The sequence below is a fragment of the Silurus meridionalis genome, chromosome 6 (assembly GCF_014805685.1).
Source record: "Silurus meridionalis isolate SWU-2019-XX chromosome 6, ASM1480568v1, whole genome shotgun sequence".
In the NCBI taxonomy this organism is placed as follows: domain Eukaryota; kingdom Metazoa; phylum Chordata; class Actinopteri; order Siluriformes; family Siluridae; genus Silurus; species Silurus meridionalis.
The window spans coordinates 27,475,270-27,496,247 of record NC_060889.1 but is presented as its reverse complement, the minus strand read 5'-3'; the positions used below and the strand labels follow the sequence as shown (position 1 = coordinate 27,496,247).

Sequence of the window (20,978 nt, the reverse complement as noted above, 5' to 3'; positions counted from 1 at the left end):
TTCTCGGATGGTCTGCACTGAATTCCACTGAGTGTCCTCCATCTGCCCAAGCGGGAAGGAGGGCAGGGGCTGGGTTATCTCGCCAGCAGAGCTGCAGCCTTTCGCCTCCAGGTTATCCAGAGACTCCTAAATGGGACCTGGAACCTGGTATAGAGAACGGCAGCCAGTGGACTTTTACACATGGTGGGAGGACTGGCGCTAGACAGAACTTTTTAATGGACACAAATGCACTGGATGTTTCTGGTATGCCAGTTTTTTACCGAGGACTTTTTAAAAACCGGATTAAGAGCTACGGAACACTATTCCAGCTGCTGGAGGACCCCCTGGTCTACGGTAGTCGTCTGGACATCTTGGGTGCGACCACCCCCACACTGTCCCTAGCTAAGTTCTCCTCAAAGATCGTCACACTCGGGGAACTGTTGAAAGTCGCAGGGAGCGTGCAACAACAGAGGAGCGTGTTCAGCTGAAGGACTATAGAATCAGTGAGTTCGGCCCTGCACAGGAGGAACCCTTTCCCCAGCTGATATCGCTCCCAATGGTGTGGAGGTCCCCTCCTGGACGGGTGTGGAGGTCCCCTCCTGAAATGCAGGGGTGAAGGGGAGATGGACTTTGAAACTCTTTTTATTCACATTTTAAATGCTGATGTTTTACAGGACTGTCTGTTCTGGTTACAGTCACTTTGTGCTTTTAAAACGTGTTTTAAGATCTTTTATGGTGATTTTTTACTTTTCAGTGTTTTCTTATTGGTTTTACTTACGTCAGGAGAAACAGATACATGTGCCAACTGATTAAGTTTATATTTGGGTGGGCAAAAATGGCCAGATACCTGAGCAGAAAAGACAAAGTGACACAAAATGCAGACTGCGATGCAAACAGAATCTTCTCCAGACTTACAAAATCAGGGATTGTGGTAGATTTAGATTTTTATAAGAGTATCGGGGATCTGAAGATGTATGAGGTTTGTGTGGTGGTGTAATGAAGCTCTGTTTAAGTCACACGTCAACCGGATACAATCTGATATTTAACATGAATGTAAATTGAAAAAGTCAAAGTTTCTCTCTCGCTCTCTCTCTCTCTTTCTCTTTCTCTGTATTATTATTGTTTCACTGTACCGTTCCCTCTTTCTTTGTCCTGTTTTTCTCTCCACCTCTTTTTCCCTCTGACACCCTCTCTCCCTCTCTCTCAGACTCGAGGATGACTGTAGTGAAGCAGGAAGTGAGGCTGGAGAACGGTCTGTGTGTGACGCCGAACCCTTTAGAGAGCAGCCGAGTGACAGAACTGCTCCTGCAGGGACTGACAGACGGCCACGGGGCGGGTCAGTGTCAGTGGGCGGGTCAGTGTCAGTGGGCGGAGCTACCCATGGAATAGGAAATAGAATAAAAATAAATAATAATGGAAGCAATAATAATAAAAATGAATAAATAAGAGCAGAAAACGCGAACTGAAATAAGGTTAAGTCCTAGAATGCGATGGAAATCACTGAAGGGCCTCAATTCAGAGTAGAGTTTAGATTTAAAATTTGTATTATTTCTGGAGAAAAATTCTTTGTTGTTTTCTTTATTTTTGTGAAGAAAAAAAATCATCCTGTTAAATATTCAATATCTTGAATTGTATATTCTTCTTATTTATTTATTTTTTTGCTTTAAAATATTTCTATGGGCTATTTAATAGAAATTAATCTAATTCTGTGATTTATTTATTTATTTATTTATTTTAGTCCTGTTAAAATGTAGTGTTTCATTCATTTGCTACTTTAAAAATGCAAGTCAAAAGCTGATTTATCATTCCTTCTTTTTTTCTCACAAAGAAAACACAAATAAAAAAAACCACAAACATGACTTTTTCAGCTGTTGGTTCTCCCCCAAACTGTTCCTACAAAGTTGGAGACACACGATTGTGTAGGACGTCTCTGGATGTTGTAACATGAAATTTTCCCTCCACTTGAACTAGGAGACCCAAATCTGTTCCAGCATGAAGATGCTCCTGTGCACAAAGCAAACTCCACGAAGACCTGCTTTCCATGGGTTGGAAGATGTGGAAGATCTCCTGCTATAGAGCTCCAACCCTGTCTATAGACAGACAGACAGACAGACCCCTGAAACACACACTGTACTTTTTGTTTGTGCCAGAATGTGCAGCTCTAAGTGCAGCTCAGGTGTCCCAATACTTTTGTCTATATGTGCAGTGCAGCATTTAGACTTACTGTTGCAGTATCCATGCCAAAATTACACTATTATTAAGGAGCAATGTTCTTTTCCTGTCTGAAGCCAATCAGACACAGCTCAGGGTGATGAAGGTGGAGATATAGGAAATTGGTGTGGATCGGATTTTAAAACCTACATATCAGCAGCTTCAGTTCTGTTTCAACTCGAACCATAAAAGGCAAAAAGACAGAAATATGCATTTTTCTTCTATGTTTTAAGCTGGAAATATCCAGTATATGGACAAAATCTTGTGGACACCAAGGCTTGAGATTTGTGTTTTCTGGACGTCCCATTCCACATTTAGTCCATATTGGTTGCTATAATAAGCTTCACTTTTTCGGGAAGATGTTCCACTAGATTTTGTGGAGGTTCGTGTTCATTAACGTACAGTCAGGTAGGTGAGGTGAGGAGGCCTGTGGTGCAATATCAGATTTTCCAAAGCTTAGAAAGCAGATCTTCATGGAGCTGGAACAGCATTGGAGCCTCCAATTGTGAGAAAGACATTAGTGGAAAAGTTATTTGTCCCAATATTTTTGGTCCTACATCATACGTCTGATGTGAAACGAAACCACGTTTGATGTATGTGCATTTTTTTCCGCAGCACCTATTGAGTTCCGGGCCTCTATGGAAGGCAGCGTTTGTCCTCAGGACCCCTCCATGAAGTCGTCCCTGGTGCTGCCTGCTAAGAAATCGGTGGTGTTTCCAGGTGAGGTTCAGGAGAACCCTACGAAAGCCACACTCTTCCACAAACAGCCACCCGCTCTGCCGCCTAAACCTTTCACCCGGCAGCTAAACCACAGCATAGGTGAGGATGAGAAGCTTCGCTGGGTCACATGACCATGATTTGACTGAGTATAGGGTTTAATTTAAGAGTAATGGAGGAACTTATGGTGTACTTCCATCCTTTTCCTCTTCAGAGCAATGTCAGACCCTTAAGCTTCCCTGCGTACAGGGGAAACACTCTCCTCCTCTTCCACCGAAGAAAGTAATGATCTGCGTGCCATCCGGAGGCCTGGAGCTGCCCGTGTCTTCCCCGAGCCCTCTCGCCACCTACCCCGGAAAGTGCACTCCCATCATGCACCACGGCAGCCTCGGGGGGCATCACGGACACCCGCACCAGCTGCAGTATGGCAGTGTGCCCAGCCGCATCATCGAGGAGCTCAACAAGACACTGGCGCTCTCCATGCAGAGGCTCGAGAGGTCAGTCTGGGGCTTTCTGTTTGTATTTCAGTGCTCTAGGGTTGCCAGGTATTAGCAGAATATCAGTGCAACAAGTGGGGAAATGACCTCACAGAGGACATGATTTCACCCTTTAGACCTTAAGTGGTGTCCGTACTGAACCTATCCACCTCTTAATCCCGTCATTCTGACGCCAAGTCTGTAGAAACCATCAATATTATAGAGAAAGGCGAATTGTGTTTTGTGTTTTTCTTTCCCGTATTTTCCCGAATTTTGAAAAAGATTGTATAAAAGGTTCATAAAAAAGCTTTAAAACTGTTTTAAACGACTTTTTCTCATGACGTCCAGGTTTTCTGTCATGTGCTAATTTTAGTTATAAGCTTATGTCAGTTATATGCTAATATTGGTTATAAGTTAATTTTAAATATATGCTAATGTCTTTTATAAGCTAATGTCAATTATCAGTTAATTTCGGTTATAAGCTAAGTTCATTTATAAAATGTCAATTATATGCTAAATTCTGTTATATGCTAATGTCAGTTATAAACTCAGTTATAAGCTAATTTTAGTTATATGCTAATGTCAGTTATAAGCTAATTTCAGTTATATGCTAATGTCCGTTATAAGCTAATTTCAGTTATATGCTAATGTCAGTTATTAGCGCATTTCAGTTATATACAGTGGAACCCGGTTATCTCGCCCTCGGTTACCTCGACAACCCTATTAAGTCGACGTTTTTGAAGTGGAACCGCCAAATTCTCGCTTTTTCTAAGCATTTTTTAATCGGTTATGTCGCCGAACCCTAATATCTCGAGCACAAGGGGGGAAAAATTTGCCATTTAACGTCGGTTATCTCGGTGCAGCCGCAGAAGAACTCGCGAAAGTGGCGGAAAAATCAAGGCTTACAGCTGCTACAGGTGTTTTATTGTATACTGGTGAATCTCTGCTGTTAGTTAGTGCACATATGCCTTTTGTTGTTAAATGTTATGCGATGAATGGGAGGCGAAAGTAGAAGCGCGGCGCTGAACAGCACACGGGAGAACGTGGGATGAGCAGCAAAAGCATAGAATGAACACCGGCAGGATCGGGGGAATCCGTGATGCGCTTTGGGAAGAAAAGCGCAGCCGTTGAGAGAGTGCCGGTGGGAAGGCACGTACCGGGATACGCATGAGTGATAACAAAGACCGCCGTGAACCAACATATACCAACAATAACGGACAGTGAGAGTGTGGAAGTTTAAATAGGAGCTGGTGATGATGATAAACGAGCACCATATGTGCGCGATTGAAGCCGGGAGCTTCAGAGAAAGCGGCAGAGAAAGCACCTGACACGCTGAAGGGGGCTGAAGGGGGCCGAAGGGGGCGTGGCAGGTGGATTCCTGACAGATAAACATGTACTGTATGTATTTTTATAGCATGCCTTCATCAAACAAATCGCGGCAACGCTGTTGTGTAAAAAAACCCTCCAAAAACACGTGCATGCACATTCTCATTTAATAACGCACATCATGTACATAAAGAAATTTCAAGCACGTTAATATATTGCCGCCATTTTGATTTTCGTTTATCTCGATCATCGGTTACCTCGATGCTTTTTGGCGACCCCCTAGGACATTGACATAACCGGGTTCCACTGTACTAATGTCAGTTATATGCTAATGTCAGTTATTAGCTCATTTCAGTTATATGCTAATGTCAGTTATTAGCTCATTTCAGTTATATGCTAATGTCAGTTATATTTTTTTTATTTGTTTCTTGAACATTTCTATACGACACTGTGAAGGAAACTGTGAAGGAGAGCTTGTCAAAAAAGGCAGTTTGGTCTTCATTTTATTTTGTATATTTTTGGAATGTAGATCGGGTCGCTGTAGCCGTTTGTGATCTGAGACCCAGCTAATGCTAACGCTAACACTCCTATCCCTGACTGGGCAACTCGCTTTTCTCCACCCGCGAGGCGGAGCAGTGGCTCTTCCTGCGTAACGCCTGCCATCAGGACAGAACTCAAACGCTGCCAGTCTCTACCCAATGCCAAGCCGGACACAGCTTGTGTGTGTGTGTGTGTGTGTGTGTGTGTGTGTGTGTGTGTGTGTGTGTGTTGCATAATGGATCCGAGATCCAATTTGGCCAAACAGCGTCCCTTGTTCCGGAAAGATTGTTCAGCTGGGAAATGGAAAGTGTGTTCTCACTGATCTTTTTTTTTTTTCTTGCTTGATTACCACAAAAGAATTTGTAGAAATTATTGGAAACAAAGCTTCTTTATTTTATTTTTTTTATTATTGAATATTTCTTACATTTATTATTTTTTCAAGGCCCAAAATGTAACTACAATGTAAATACAGTAATCTCCCGCTTTACCGCGGTTCCAATCCCGAGCCCCCGGTCTCTCGCAGACAGCACCATAGACCAAAAAACTTATAGAGAATTGCTTTTATGGAGTTTTATGTTAATAATGAAATGTATTGATACAAATATAATTATTAATTATAAAATGTATAAAAAGTAAAATGTTAGTACAGTACTGTATATTCTTTCTTTCTTTCTTTCTTTCTTTCTTTCTTTTCGTAATCTAAACAAAAATCTTCTCGGATTCTTAATTTTTTCCTAGTCCAAATTTATTTATTTTTATTCTCTACTTTTATTTAAAGGAGCTTTTTTTTTTTTATTTTTTTGCATTTTTTTCCCTCCAGTGAAATCCAGCGGCTGTGAAAATTGTAGAAACACAGAATCTTTTATGGTTTCAGTGAATGAGTGGGGAAAAGTTCTGTGAAGTCCAAGTGGGACAATATTTGTTTGGTCTAAAGTGAATCTAAATCCCGTTGTTGCTTTTCTAACTCCTCCTCTCCTTCGCCAGTTCTGCACTGCATTCTGGGCAGTGCGGTCTCTTGGATGGCAGACCGGTCCCCACAGTGGTGATCGAGTGTGAGGACGATAAAGAGAACATGCCCAGCGAGTCGGACTATGAGGACTTACCCAGCATGTACAAGGACGACCTGGAGGAGGAAGACGAGGAGGACGACGAAGAGGACGACGACTCGCTGTTCACAAGTTAGTCTGATTGAAGCGCTTTTTGTCTGATGTGGAAAATGACCTCGATATCTAGGTAGTTGAATATTTCTAGCGGTGTACGTTTTATCCGCTTGTAGCTACCATCCATGGAGTGGAACCTGCAGAGACGGTAGCTTTGTGGTTAAGGAATTAGACTTTGGCTTTGAAGGTCGAGAGTTTAAATCTCAGATACCCCATAGCTGCTCAGATAAAAAATGTAAGTCGCTCTGGATAAGGGCATCTGCCAAGTACCGTTAATGCCTAAAATGTCCAGGGCACAAGTTCCCACTTGCGCTACTGAACATTTGACAGATGCCCTTATCCAGAGCGTCTTCCAGTTATCTCAGTAATACAACTGAGCAGTTGAGGGTTAAGGGCCCTGCAATGTCATCATGGTGGTGCTGGGATTTGAACTCACAACCTTCAAATAAGATGTCCAACATCTTATCATGAAAAAGCATTTGAAGAAATGAAACCATACACACCAATCAGCCATAACATTAAAACCACCTGCCTAATATTCCATAGGTCTCCCTTGGGCTGCTAAAACTAATTTTTGTGATGAGAGATCAGACTAGGTGGGCTAGCTTTAGCTTCCCACGCTCATCAGTTTGCATTGGGTCATGTCCATGCTGATAGGTTTTCGTTTAAAACTAATATGTTTCTCTCTGTTTTGGCCTTCTGTCTACACTGAGACGGCACTGTCAGTCTACTAAAAGACTCGACTCGTCTTACGGTTTGCGCATGCGCAGTACAGGGACGTAATTGTTTTCAGAAGTTTCAGTGTGGTCAAACGACTTTTGGGAAATGTTTTTAGACGAAAGTGCCATTTTTCGAATTTATCCAGATGAGTGTAGACGTAGCCTTGAGTGGTCAGGACACTGACATGTTGTACCTGGAGTCTTTCTTTCACCACATTTGGTAATTTTTGACCACTGCATAACTAAAACATCCCAGACGCTGTGCTGTTTTGGAGATGCTCTGACCCAGTCTTCTAACCTTTATTCAGATCATTGTGCTTGCCCATTTTTCTTGCTTCCAACACATCAACTTTGAGAATTGACGTCACTTGCTCCTAAAAATGTCCCCCCTTAACTGGTGCATTTGTTTACTAGAACAATGTGAATCACTTTGGAATGGAAGGAAGTGTTCTGGGTCATGTTTGGGCTCAGATTAACCTGTGTGTGTGTGTGTGTGTGTGTGTGTGTGTGTGTGTGTAGACACACTGGCCCTGAAGGTGTTGAGGAAAGACTCGCTGGCTATAAAGTTGAGTAACAGGCCATCGAAAAGGGAGCTGGAGGAGAAGAACATCCTGCCCATGCAGACTGATGAGGAAAGACTCGAGTCCAGACAGCAGATCGGCTCCAAACTCACACGGTCAGAATGGACACACAATCGCTGACGCACACTTACACAAAATGTACCATTTTAAAGAAAAAATAAGGTCATTTTGAATTCGATGGCTGCAACAAAAGTCTGGGAAAAAGTTACTTTAATATTAATATTTAATACTTTATTATTAAAATGTAACAGTTGGATGAACAATTGAACTAATGAGGTTAATTGACAGCAGGTCAGTAATCAGTCATCAGTGCTGAATGGTGTATATACAGGTTTTAGAGCAGTAAATGTTTCATCCACAAAACATCTGTTTTTAGGAAAGACCTTGCGTATTTAAACAAGACAATGGTTATTGCATACTGCATCTATTACAATAGCATGACTTCGTAGTGGAAGAATCCGATGCTAAACTGATCTGTTGTCTATCATCATTTTAAAACATTTGGGGCACCATGAAATGAAAAACACAACAAAGGACACCCAGAACTGTTGAGCAGCTAGAATCCTGTATCAGACACATAAGGGACAACATTCCTCTTCCAAAACTTCAGCATCTGGTCTTCTCAGTTCCCAGATGTATAAGTACAGAAGACATGATGCTAAACAGTGGGAGACATTGCAGTGTCCCAACGTTTTTGAGACGTGTTGCAGCCGTCAAATTAAAAATAATGATTTCCTTAAAACTGTATATATTTTCAGTTTAAACATTCGACATGTTTTGTTTTATTGTGAATATAATATGGGTTTCTGAGATTTTTGCAAATGATTGCATTGTGTTTATCTACATTTCAAACAGTGTCTCAGCTTTTTTGGAAATCGGGTTGAAGATCGATTTAAGTGATGATGATGATGATGATGATGATGATGCAAACAGGTTTGCACACAAATTGGGCAACCTTAGGTTTTACTAGCTGTGAAAGAAAGGGCGTGTGTGTGCGCGCGCGTGTGCGCGTGTGAGAGTAAGTGTACAAATGTCCCAGTGAATAATGAAGGCCATCACTGCTCACATGCAGCGCCACTGTATTCAACAACAGGACTGACATCATTTCAGCTAGACATATCTATCTCTCTCTCTCTCTCTCTCTCTCTCTCCATTTGTCTGTCTTTTCCCTTCCCCCCTTTCTCTCCCTCCTTCATGTCTGTTTGTCTCTTTCTGTCTCTCTCTCTCTCTCTCTCTCTCTCTCTCTCCTTTGTCTTTTTCTCCTTCTTTTCTCTTTCTCCCTGTGTCTATCACTCCTTTACCTCTCTCTCTCTTTCTCTCCTTCTTTCTCTCTCTCCTTCATGTCTGTCTCTCTCCCTTTGTTGTCTATCACTCCTTTACCTCTCTCTCTCTCTCTCTCTCTCTCTCTCTCTCTCTCTCTCTCTCTCTCTCTCTGAGTCATCCCCCACTGCACTGCGTCCTTGACTGTTTCCAGTGAAACCAGATGAAAGCTGTACAGTATGTTCTCCTCTCTAGCGGCTACAGGAGTCGGAGTGGCGGATGCTGAATAAACCTGATCAGAGCCAGACATGTTCAAATGGTTTAGCAGACGCTAATGGGCCGTGCACTCCGCGTCGCAGCTGGATAATGATGCAAAATAGCAACGGCAGACATGCAATCCAGCCTCGATGGAAAAAAAACAGCTGGCTAGGCACATTTTAGCACTTATTTAAGAGACTGGAATATGTTCATTATCATCTAATCACTAAAACCATGTCTGCTTTTCTAAGTATAGAATTATAATATAAAATTAATATTGTTCAAATAATAATTGAGACAAATTATTATCATATTTGTTCATTTTGCATCTTGAATGAACATTTGACCTTTTTTAAAGCTTGATAACGAGTAAACATCCGTATGGAGCACAACTGATGTTTGGAAATACTGTAAAAGTGGCATAATTGGGTGCAAAAGTTTGTACTCCCTCTGACCTACAGCATATTCAACGTACGCCTCGGCCTGTGCCTGAGAAACGAGAAGAAATCAATCTACATATCAAATATTGGTCACAAATTATTGGTTGCTTTATAAATAATAAAAGTAAAGAGCATCTACCAACAATTACATATATAATATGCAAATATTATAAAACTTTTAATGATGCAAATATGTTCAAAACGACGCATCATGATAAAAATGCTATCATGTAGCTATCCAGTGCTATTGATGGAAGCATAGATGGAAAACTCCATGAGAAGATGTGAGGAAGAAACCTTGAGAGGAACCAGACTCAAAACAGAACACCAACCTCATCCAGACACAAGATATTTCCATCATTATCAACTCTTTTACTGATGGACAAGTGAATGTGAAATTGTCCAGTTTTGGCAGAACTCTTCATATTAATTGCATTCCAAGGACATCTTCAAGGTTCCAAAGTGGTACCATCTGTTATAACCTTGTCTTTTGGTTTTCCGTGTGGATTCATCCTCTACAAAGGAGGAGATGGATAATGAGATATATGTTTGAAGGAATTGAGGTATGGATGGACAAACTCCCTGAGAAGATGTGAGGATGAAACCATAGATCAAACACTGTTGGTATCAGTGAGCACCCTGTAGGCCAAACCTTTGCACCAAATTATACATTCATTCAAAAACCATGCCTGGCTCATCCATTCCAATTTCTATTTCGTTCACTTCTACTGCAGAAAAATGAAGGATCTGAAGCTGATAGGATTTCCAGAAGCTTTCCTAAAAACATCACAGATTCAGTATCGAATTAGAGGACAAGTGCTCTTTCTTGCTCTGTCTCCAGAGCAGGGATTTTCAGGAGGTTACAAGATTATTCAGGTTACCTCAGGATGTTAAGATGCCCGTGATCCTGTCCCCTTTTGCTTTTTGAATCTGCCTGATCCATCCTAAAACATCTTTCCAGAAGAGTGGAGCTTCTGTTTTATAGCAGAAAAATGGGGACTAAATGTGGAATGGGATGTTAAAAAAGAACACACCAATCTTATGGTCAGGTGTCCCCAGTTTTTTGTTGATATAGTGTATAAGTAAACTTACCTAATTGGACTTGGATCTCTTAAAATAATTGATCTGTCCACAGAATCTCACCTGACAATATTCTTAGCCATTTAAAGGATGTTTATTGCGTCTCTGATTATCAAATATCCAAATGTAATTATTTTAATATATTCAACACGATTCCTAAATGCTGATTTCTTACAAACACACACTCCTGGTTGTACTGTGCTTGTCTTATCAGGCCAGAGTGTTTTTTTTTTTTTTTTTTAAACCTATGCAACAAATTACAGCTGTCCAATGTAAAGTACCGACTGTGTGTTTGTGTGTGAGCAGGAGACTGAGCCAAAGACCTACAGCAGAGGAGCTAGAGCAGCGAAACATCCTGAAACGTGAGTGTTCATGCTGGATTTGGTCCATTTACTCCCATTAGTCTCATTAACCTACCCCCCACCCTTCCCCAACCCCAGCTGTACAGGATCAAGCTGTTTTTTTTGTTGTTTTTTCGCTTTCAAATGGAGAATGTTGCAGCAAAATACTGGCACCAAAATACTGTTGCAAATATGAAGCAAAATACAGCAAAATACCATCGACCAGACACCACCTGACATACTGTTTGCAAAATACTCTCTCCAGCATGCTGTTAGCAAAATACCACTAACAAAATAGCCTCCCTAACATTGTTTGGGAAAATGCTATTGCATATAAAAACATAGACAAAATACCATCCATAACGTACAGTACTTTGGCAAAATATCATTGACAAAATACCATCCAAAAAAACAAATACCCTCCCCAACATACTGTTTGCAGAATACCATCAACAAGATATCCCCCCTAAAAACATACTTTGGTAAAATACCATTGACAAAGTACCCTCTCTAACATACTATAGCAATATAGCACAGACTAAATACCCTCCCCAAAATACCATTGACAAAATACCCTCCCCAACATACTTTGATTAGATACTATCAACAAAATACCCTCCCCAACATACTTTGACAAAATATCATTGACAAAATAACCTCTCGAACATACAGTCTTTAACAAAATCTCAACAAAATACCCTCCCCAACATACTGTTTGCAAAACACACTTAGACAAAATATAATTGACCAAGTACCCTCTATACCATACTATAGCAATATTTAACAGACAAAATACCCTCTCAACATACTTTGATAAGATACCATCAAAAAAATACCCTCCCCAACATACTTAGGGAGGGTATTTTGTCTATAGAATTTTGCCCAACATACTTTGGCAAAATACGCTTGACAAAATACCCTTCCTAACATAGTGTTGCCAAGATATAGTCGACAAAACACCCTCCCCAAAATACAGTCAGCAAAATTTTCTCCAACATACTGTCAAAACATGGTCACTTTGGCAAAATACCATCAACAACATACTCTCCCCTAACATACAACCAAAATACCCTCAACACCATACTCTCTGTAAAACTCTTTTGACAAAATACAGTCAACAAAATCTTCCAAAAAAACACCTTTACCTAAATTGTCTCCAAAAATTTTGTTGGCAGAAAACTTCAAGCAAAATACCTTTGTAGCAATAAGACCCTCACCCAAAGACTGCTTTCTGTTTATTAGCAACTCAATTAATAGCTAACTGTAACAAATGGTTCTATCCTGCTATAGAAACGTTGTTTAAGAACTCATGAAATGTACATTCACATCAAGGCCATGATTTCTAGGCAGTAGTAGTTTCAAGTCGTGCTCCAGAGTAGGTACATTTCTGGTGTAAATCTTACTCTATAAGTTTCCCATCATACCCTGAAGAAGGATTTTCTGGGACTCCTGATGGTCCACAAATCCAAGCAGTGTCTCAATAGCTGGGTATTATCTTTTGATAAGTTGTTTTGAATTGAAGGCCTGAGCTTTAGCATAAATGCGAATTTGAAAGAAAGCCATAGTTGGCGTTACTGCAGAAGCCAAAATTTCCACTGGTGTGGTGTTTGATGGATTAGAATAGACCGGTTTAGTTTAAAGTGTCACACTTCCTCCAGAGGAAGGTTTAGGTTTTTGTTGTAATACCTGCACTGGGTTTTTTTATTAGAGTCTCTATTGTGTGAAGTGAAGGACGTTTTCAGGGTTTGCAATACAGACTGGCCTAGAAAAAAAACCCTCCTCTTTTCATACACAAAATAGAAAATCCAGTGGGTTGATGGAGGATGGAGTTATTTATTTATTTGTTTATGTTTTTATATATTTTATATTTAAAGTTTATTCTGGGGGGTGTTGTGGGGGAACTTGAGCGCTTTTCTTATAGTAGCTCACAGGAAAGTCATCCAGCGATTAGAGCTCAGGGGAAAGGACTGTTGTGAGGTTTTTTTTCTTCTTTAAGCTTCACTGAATTGAACGTCCTCCTCTGTCCTAGATTTCTCTAAAATTCTCTTAAGGATAAACGTGTGTGTGTGTGTGTGTGTGTGTGTGTGTGTGTGTGTGTGTGTGTGTGTGTGTGTGTGTGTGTGTGTGTGTGTGTGTGTGTGTTAGTAAGCTAAGCATTCAGACTGCATCATCACCTCAAGTGGAAAATGCAGGGAGGAAATCTATCTATCTGCAGTATTGAATTCATCCATCCATCCATCCATCCATCCATCCATCCATTCAACACAATGATGATATAAATACCCAGTGACAGAGATTTTTGATGGTTGTTTATCTCCCAGCACGAAATGAACAGGAGGAGCTGGAGGAGAAAAGGGAAATCAAGCGGAGACTCAAAATTAAGGTGAGAGAAATTCTACTGCAATCAAGTCCAGACTGCACATTTCTTTTACATTTCAAGTGCAACCCTGTGCTCCACACTCAGACTCCTGAGTCTGGTCTGGCTTTGAGCTGTTCGTCTGTGGTGAAGTAAAAGTGCTGCATGGTTTCTTCTCTTTGACAGGGTCTTCTGAAGCACCTATTAATGTCAAACGATTCATCTGGAATTACACATTGGTGTTTCTTCTTACAAAGGGCTTTCTGGGAACGAGTCAAAAGACAATTATATACTTTTCTTTACCTGAAAAGAACACACTGTCTTTCTCTGCAAGTCTTTGTGAATGTTTCATGCGTGCGTCTGGCCCAGTTTGGGTTTGTTCACGGCTATGTCTGGATGCGCAGACTTTTCCCAAACTTTCTACACCATCATTTAAAAAAAAAAGAAAATTCCCATCCTAACAAGTGGCGTTTCTGAATCTAAATCGAAATAAAATATTTGCATATTAATATTGTAATTAGTGATTATTATTATATAAGTGCTGAAAGGAGTTGTAGGACGCTAGAGAAGAGCAAAGACATATTTCTTGCATGTATTAGTTTGTATCTGGTAAAGGAGAGTCGATCATTACACTCTTCCATGTTTGCAGCTTAGCCAAAGGCCCACGGTGGAGGAACTTCGGCAGGCCAAGATCCTGATCCGTTTCAGCGATTACGTCGAAGTGGCCGATGCTCAGGACTACGACCGGCGGGCTGATAAACCCTGGACACGCCTTACTGCTGCAGACAAGGTATGCAGAAATTCACATTTGGTGATTTTTCGGATGATTACTCGGGTGTGTCAAAAACAAATTTTACACTGAATATATCTTGTTATACTTACAGTTATACTAAGGCAGGCAGTTTACAGTAACTTAGTATGGTGCAGGCAGGACAGGAAAAAGGTGCAGACAGACAAACCAATGGTCAGACTGGCAAGCAGATAGACAGGCCTGACAGACAGACAGTCAGACTGGCAGACAGTCAGACTGGCAGACAGACAGACAGTCAGACTGGCAGACTGGCAGACAGTCAGACTGGCAGACTGGCAGACAGTCAGACTGGCAGACTGGCAGACAGACAGACAGTCAGACTGGCAGACAGACAGACAGTCAGACTGGCAGACAGACAGACTGGCAGACAGACAGACAGACAGAATGGCAGATGGGAAGACCGACTGGCAAGTGGGCAGACAGACAGACAGACAGACAGACAGGCAGGCAGGTAGACTGGCAGACAAACATTTATTGATCTTTGCAAATTGTTACTGCAGCAAAAAATAATAACCATGAAATTTATAGCAGATGTACAGATGCACAAAGAACGGGCTAGAAAATGGCGCCAACATTCAATTCAATTCAATTTTATTTGTATAGCGCTTTTAACAATGAACATTGTCTCAAAGCAGCTTTACACAGATAATGTGGTGATTAAAAGTAAATATGTTCTTTGTAAGTAAGTTTGTCCCTGATGAGCAACTGTGGCAAGGAAAAACTCCCCGAGATGGCATAAGGAAGAAACCTTGAGAGGAACCAGACTCAAGAGGGAACCCATCCTCATCTGGGTTGCACCGAATGTCCATTTGAAGCAGATATACAATGTTGCTGGGTACAGTGATGATGATCAGAAGCAAACTGTAGTCCTGAGTCAGTGTAGCAGACTGTTGACATTAACTACAGTCCAATCCATCCTCAAAGCGCCCGTTCTTACTCCGGAATTTCATGGAACCACCCAAGGCGTTGATAAGAAACCATCCCAAGCTGCAGAGAGTGGCATCCATGCGAAGAGAACACTATCCAGAGGCAGGCCTGGACGAAGTGGGAAGATCCACGGAGGGGAGAGGGGCAGGAACAGTGGTCACTGGAGCCTCAGGAGCCATTTTAACGAGAGAGAGAGAGAGAGAGAGAGACAGGAAGAGAAGGATATGGATTATTAAATGTCTTTATTGTTGTATTAAAGTTAAGGTCACTGTGCAGTTTGGACTCCGGCAAGACTCGCTATGGCAGCATAACTAAAAGGGAGAACCAGAAGGTAACACAGACATGAGGGATCTTTGGGATAAGAGACAACCAACCACACCACTGTCAACAAACCTGAGTGAACGTGTGAATGTGAGGGGACGACAGCATACAAATATTCCAGTTCACCAAATACTCTATATCCATGTTCCCTCCAGATCTGAGCCTTTACCTAAGAAAAAAAATCTACTTATCAAAGGCTTGACTAAATAAATAGGTTTTCAACCTCAACTTGAACACTGAGACTGTGCCTGTGTCCCGAACATTGATTGGAAGGCTGTTCCATAACTGTGGGGCTTATAAGAGAAAAATCAGTGTAGACTGATTAAAACAGGAGTGATGTGCTCATATTTCCTAGATCTAGTGAGGACCCTTGCTGCTGCATTCTGAACTAACTGAAGCTTATTTATGCACTTACTCACACACCCAGACAGTAAAGCGTTACAGTAGTCTAATCTAGAAGTAACAAAAGCATGAACTAGTTTTTCTGCATCCTGTAACGACATCATATTTCTAATTTTAGCAATATTTCTAAGGTGAAAGAAGGCGATCCTGGTGATATTATTCACGTGAGACTCAAACGAAAGACTAGGGTCAATAATCACACCAAGGTCTTTGGAAGCCGTACACGCTGAAACAGAAACACCATCCAGAGATGCTACGTAATCGGAAAGTTTACTTCTAGCTGCATGTGGTCCTAGTAAAAGTACTTCCGTCTTAACTTTCTTCTGCTCAACTCAGATATCAAGCATCCACTGTCTAATGTCCTTTACACACTTCTCAACATTTTTAAGCTGATCTCTCTCATCTGGCTTTGCTGAAATATACAGCTGTGTATCATCAGCATAGCAATGGAAGCGAATCCCATGTTTATGTATAATTTCACCAAGAGGCAGCATAAAAAAAAAAGAAAAGCAGAGGGCCTCAGACAGATCCTTGAGGAACACCAAACTTTACCTCATAGAGTGTCGAGAACTCACCATTTACATCAACAAACTGATAGCGATCAGTTAAATAAGACCTGAGCCAAGAGAGAGCTGTTCCTTTTATTCCAACAATGTTCTCAAGTCTAGCAAGTAGTATAGTGTGATCGATGGTGTCAAAAGCTGCACGAAGGTCGAGCAAAACATGTAAGGAGACAAAACCCTGATCAGAGGCCAATAACAGGTCATTTACCACCTTAACTAGTGCCGTCTCTGTGCTATGACGAGGCCGAAATCCTGACTGATACATTTCAAAAATGTTATTCATAAGTAGATGTGAGCAGAACTGCTGTGCTACAACCTTTTCTAAAATTTTGGATATAAAGGGAGATTTGATATCGGTCTGTAGTTGGACAGCTGACATGGGTCAAGGTCAGGTTTCTTAATAAGGGGGTGGATAACTGCCAGTTTGAAGGATTTTGGTACATAACCAGTGCTAATGGAAGAGTTTATTATTTTTAAAACAGGTTCAATTACCTCTGGAGTTATCTGTTTAAAGAAACTTGTAGGCAAGGGATCGAATATGCAGGTTGATGGTTTTGATGAGGAAATTAATGAAATTAAGTCATTCTGGAGGAGTGAAGCTTTGTAGTTGATTGTCTGCTATAATTATGCTGCTGTCTACAGGGTAACTTGTAAAATAATTTGGATTCATATTAACCGTCTGGATTTCTTGCCTGATGTTCTCAATTTTATTATTAAAAAAGGTTATGAAATCATTACTACATAATGATGGTGTGCATGTTAGCGCAGTGCTTTTATTTCCTGTTAATTTTGCTACCGTGCTGAATAAAAATCTAGGATTATGCTTGTTATTTTCTATGAGGGTGGAGAAATATGCTGACCTAGCAGCACTAAGAGATTTTCTATAATTTAGAGGCTCTCCTTCCATGCTATTTGAAATACTGTTAATTTTGTTTGACGCCATTTACGTTCTAATTTTCGAGTGGTCTGTTTTAAGGTGCGTGTATGATCATTATACCACTGTGCTAATTTTTTCTCCCTGATCATTTTGGTCTTAAGGGGAGCTACATCATCTAGAGTATAACGTAACGTTGATTCTAGGTGTTCAGTGGCCCAGTCGAGCTCTGCGGGGTCTGACGGAGATCTATCTAATATCGTAATTTCTGGAAGATTATTGATAAAACGCACTGCTGTAGCTGACGTGAAATTACGCTTGACACGATAACGTGGTGAGGTAGAAATGCAATGACTGAGGCAGATTTTAAGAGATGAGATAATGGTCTGAAATAGCTTCATACTGTGGAATTATGACTAAGTTTTTTATTTTTATTCCAAATGTTAACAACAAATTGAGAGTGTGTCACCACTATGAGTGGGTCCTATAACATTCTGATTAATTCCAACTGAATCTAGAATAGACACAACTGCTGCTCCTAAGGAGTCTTCCTGATTATCAAAATGAATATTAAAGTCACCAGCAATTAATGATTTGTCTAAAGAAGTAGTTAAATTTGTGATGAAATCTAGGGTTAGGGTTAAATTCTATCAGAAAATCAGAGTAGGGCCCTGGGGGTCTATAAATAATAATTAGTGGAATTGACTGACTGGACCTGCTTTGGGACACTGAATATTTTATGTTGGTGTAAAGAACTTCAAATGTTTTACATTTGTGTATAGTCTTTTCTGTGACGTTTAGATTAATTATTATAAATAGCAGCGACTCCGCCTCCTCTGCCATTTAGACGGGGTTGGTGTATGTAACTATACCAAGGAGGACTCGCTTCATTTAATGCTACATATTCATTCAGTTTAATCCATGTTTCTGTCAAACACATTATATTAAACTCCTGGTCTGTAATAATTTCATTTATAGTAAGCGCTTTTGACGTGAGAGATCTAATATTCAACAATCCTATCTTTAGATCAGAGGTGCTGGCTGTGCTCAGTCCTATTTAATTTAATGTTAATCAGGTTACTAAAACAGACTTTCTGAGAATTCCTATATTTTGGTTTCGCTTGGTGGACAGACACAGTCTCAATATGGTGGATCCTGAGTGATGACTCTGTGCAGCTAGCAGACGGTCGGTTTAGCCTGTCTGTCTGCTCCCTGGCCTTGGCTCTAGACAGTCACTTCTTAACTAGTTCTGTTCTGAGACTATTACCTATACTAAAATAAATGAGAGCAGCACCTTCCCGAGTGGAATGGATACCGTCCCGCCATAACAGGCCAGCCTTGCCCTCAAAAATGCTATAATTATTAATGAAGCCCACTCGTGTCTTTGAAGCACACACTGTTGTAACCGCTGACTGTCGAAGGCGTATATCATTAGCTCCTGTGTGAAAAACTATCTTAGAGAACCTGTGCTTTCCTAAGAATCTAAGCTGACCTGCTATGTCCGGCGCCCTGGCTCCCGGTATACACATAACCTGTGCTGCTGGTGCCCCTAAAGGTCTAGCTAGTTTCACGTGCCTCAGAATGGAGTCTCCTAAAACCAGAGCTCTTTCAGGTTTCTCAGCGGGTGCTTCACTGAGGAGAGCAAACCTGTTGGACACGTGAAGCGGAGAGGAATGGTGCTCCCGTGGGCGAGCCTTAGCGTTAGCTTTGGTTTTGCGAGTATGCCGCCGAGTCGTCATCCATTTTCCCCGCTGCGAGGGCTCTAATGCCAGAGTCGGGGGAATATTAACTTCACCTAGGGCATCCAGACTTTCCCCTGCTGAACCTGGACTGCTCTCACTACTTCTCTCTAGACTCTGGATGCGCTCCTCTAATGCTAAGATCTTCTCCGTCAAAGAGCAAACTAGCTTACACTTCTCACAGATAAAATTATCGCTAACCAAGGAGAAAGACAGACTAAACATGTCACACTTCACACACTGAATGAACTGGATGTTCGCCATAGTAGAGAAATTACGTACCTTAATGTGATTAATGTAGTGTGTGTTCATAGTTCTGGTGGGAATGTCCTCCGCTCACTGCTTTCAAACACTCAAACGCTCTTCCGAAAGCAAAAATAGAGGAGACGGAGCCAATGGAAAGTAAAGGATGCAGGAAATCAAAACGATATTTTGATATTTTAATATATATATATATATATATATATATATATATATATATATATATATATATATATATATATATATATATATATATATATATATAAATAAATGGGTGTAAAATAACGCCATTGAATAATCTACACAAGCTGAGATTCAGCTTGGTGTATTTCTCACTGCTGAACTCTCACACTGTTATTGTGTTGTTGCACTAAATTATTGTACATGTGCACTGTGTATGGGGCTGTGAGTTCCAGTTAGTCTATAATATTTGTTTATTGTTTCTCTTATGTGGTACTTCGGTCCCAGAGGAAAGTAGTTTTGTTTCACTGTGTAAGGTACAGAGTGTGTATGGCTGAAATGATGAGCCACTTGTCTTTTGTTTGACTATAACAGAGACATTTTGGGGCATTTGGGGACATTCGGGACATTTGAACATCAGGTTTTGTTTGTTTTGTGAAGGCTTCAAAGTTTTGCGGTGTGTGTGTGTGTGTGTGTGTGTGTGTGTGTGTAAGAATGTTTTTCTGCTACCACTAAGAAAAGACAGGAAGTGTGCTGAGCTCATCATGTGGATGCTTGGCTTTGTGGTGAAGGAATCCTGGAGGAACCATTGAGGAAAAATCAGTGTTTAAATAAGAAAAAAGAAATAACCTGAGCTAGACAATTTTGTGTATATGTTATATGGCCAAAACTCTGTGGGCACCTGAGTATAATATTAAGTGCTTGTGCATGTTTGGGTCTTTGAAAAAAAATCTTCTGCTATGCTACAGTATAAATGATGCATGATTTGCTTTTAGAGCACTATTTTTACTCCTACCGTGTGTGTGTGTTTGTGTGTGTGTGTGTGTGTGTGTGTGTGTGTGTGTGTGTGTGTGTGTGTGTTTGTGTGATATTTCAGGCGGCCATACGGAAGGAGCTCAACGATTACAAGAGTACAGAGATGGAGGTGCATGAATCCAGTCGCCATTTAACCAGGTACAGAGACACACCAGATGGACAGTAGGATTATAGTAGCCTGCAATAAAATAGATAATATATAGACAGTTAAGTGAAAAAAAATTGCACCCCCACAGAATATTTTTGGTTCCTTTTGTCATGGACCCAACAAAAAAAACAAGGAACTGGCTTTATTGTTACTATGACATTATCACATTTCTCTCTTTCTCAAACTTTCTTTTATCCTCCTTTTATCATTTTTGTTGCTCACTATAACAGATAACACTCATTAAGGGAAATTATGCACAGGCTTCCGATCTTTACCACTCATCTCCTCTGGCACTCGACTACAAGTGTTGATAATAAAACAAAATAATCAGAAGTTTGGTTTATAAAACCAAATAATAAACTATAGCTAATAATAATAATAATAATAATAATAATAATAATAATAATAATAATAAATAAAACAAATTGAACAAATTAATTAATTAATAATTAAAAAAAAGAGTAAGCAAAAAAAGAAAGCCTTAAATTTCAT

At 40.5% G+C, this 20,978-nt stretch overlaps 1 protein-coding gene across 6 annotated transcripts in view; it reads left to right on the top strand.

The window, feature by feature from the left end:
• LOC124387392 (phosphatase and actin regulator 1) overlaps positions 1–20,978 on the top strand; it is an 80,670-nt gene that overhangs the window by 53,772 nt on the left and 5,920 nt on the right. For 4 of the 6 annotated variants that reach the window (XM_046851719.1, XM_046851718.1, XM_046851715.1 and 1 more), the window contains exons 4-12: positions 1,187–1,333; positions 2,806–3,009; positions 3,122–3,404; positions 6,234–6,427; positions 7,648–7,804; positions 11,054–11,109; positions 13,410–13,471; positions 14,094–14,234; positions 20,400–20,476. In XM_046851719.1, the coding sequence (XP_046707675.1) occupies positions 1,187–1,333; positions 2,806–3,009; positions 3,122–3,404; positions 6,234–6,427; positions 7,648–7,804; positions 11,054–11,109; positions 13,410–13,471; positions 14,094–14,234; positions 20,400–20,476 (1,321 nt within the window). The remainder of the gene's footprint in view (positions 1–1,186; positions 1,334–2,805; positions 3,010–3,121; positions 3,405–6,233; positions 6,428–7,647; positions 7,805–11,053; positions 11,110–13,409; positions 13,472–14,093; positions 14,235–20,399; positions 20,477–20,978) is intronic. The other 2 variants (XM_046851716.1, XM_046851717.1) reach the window with 2 other exon arrangements.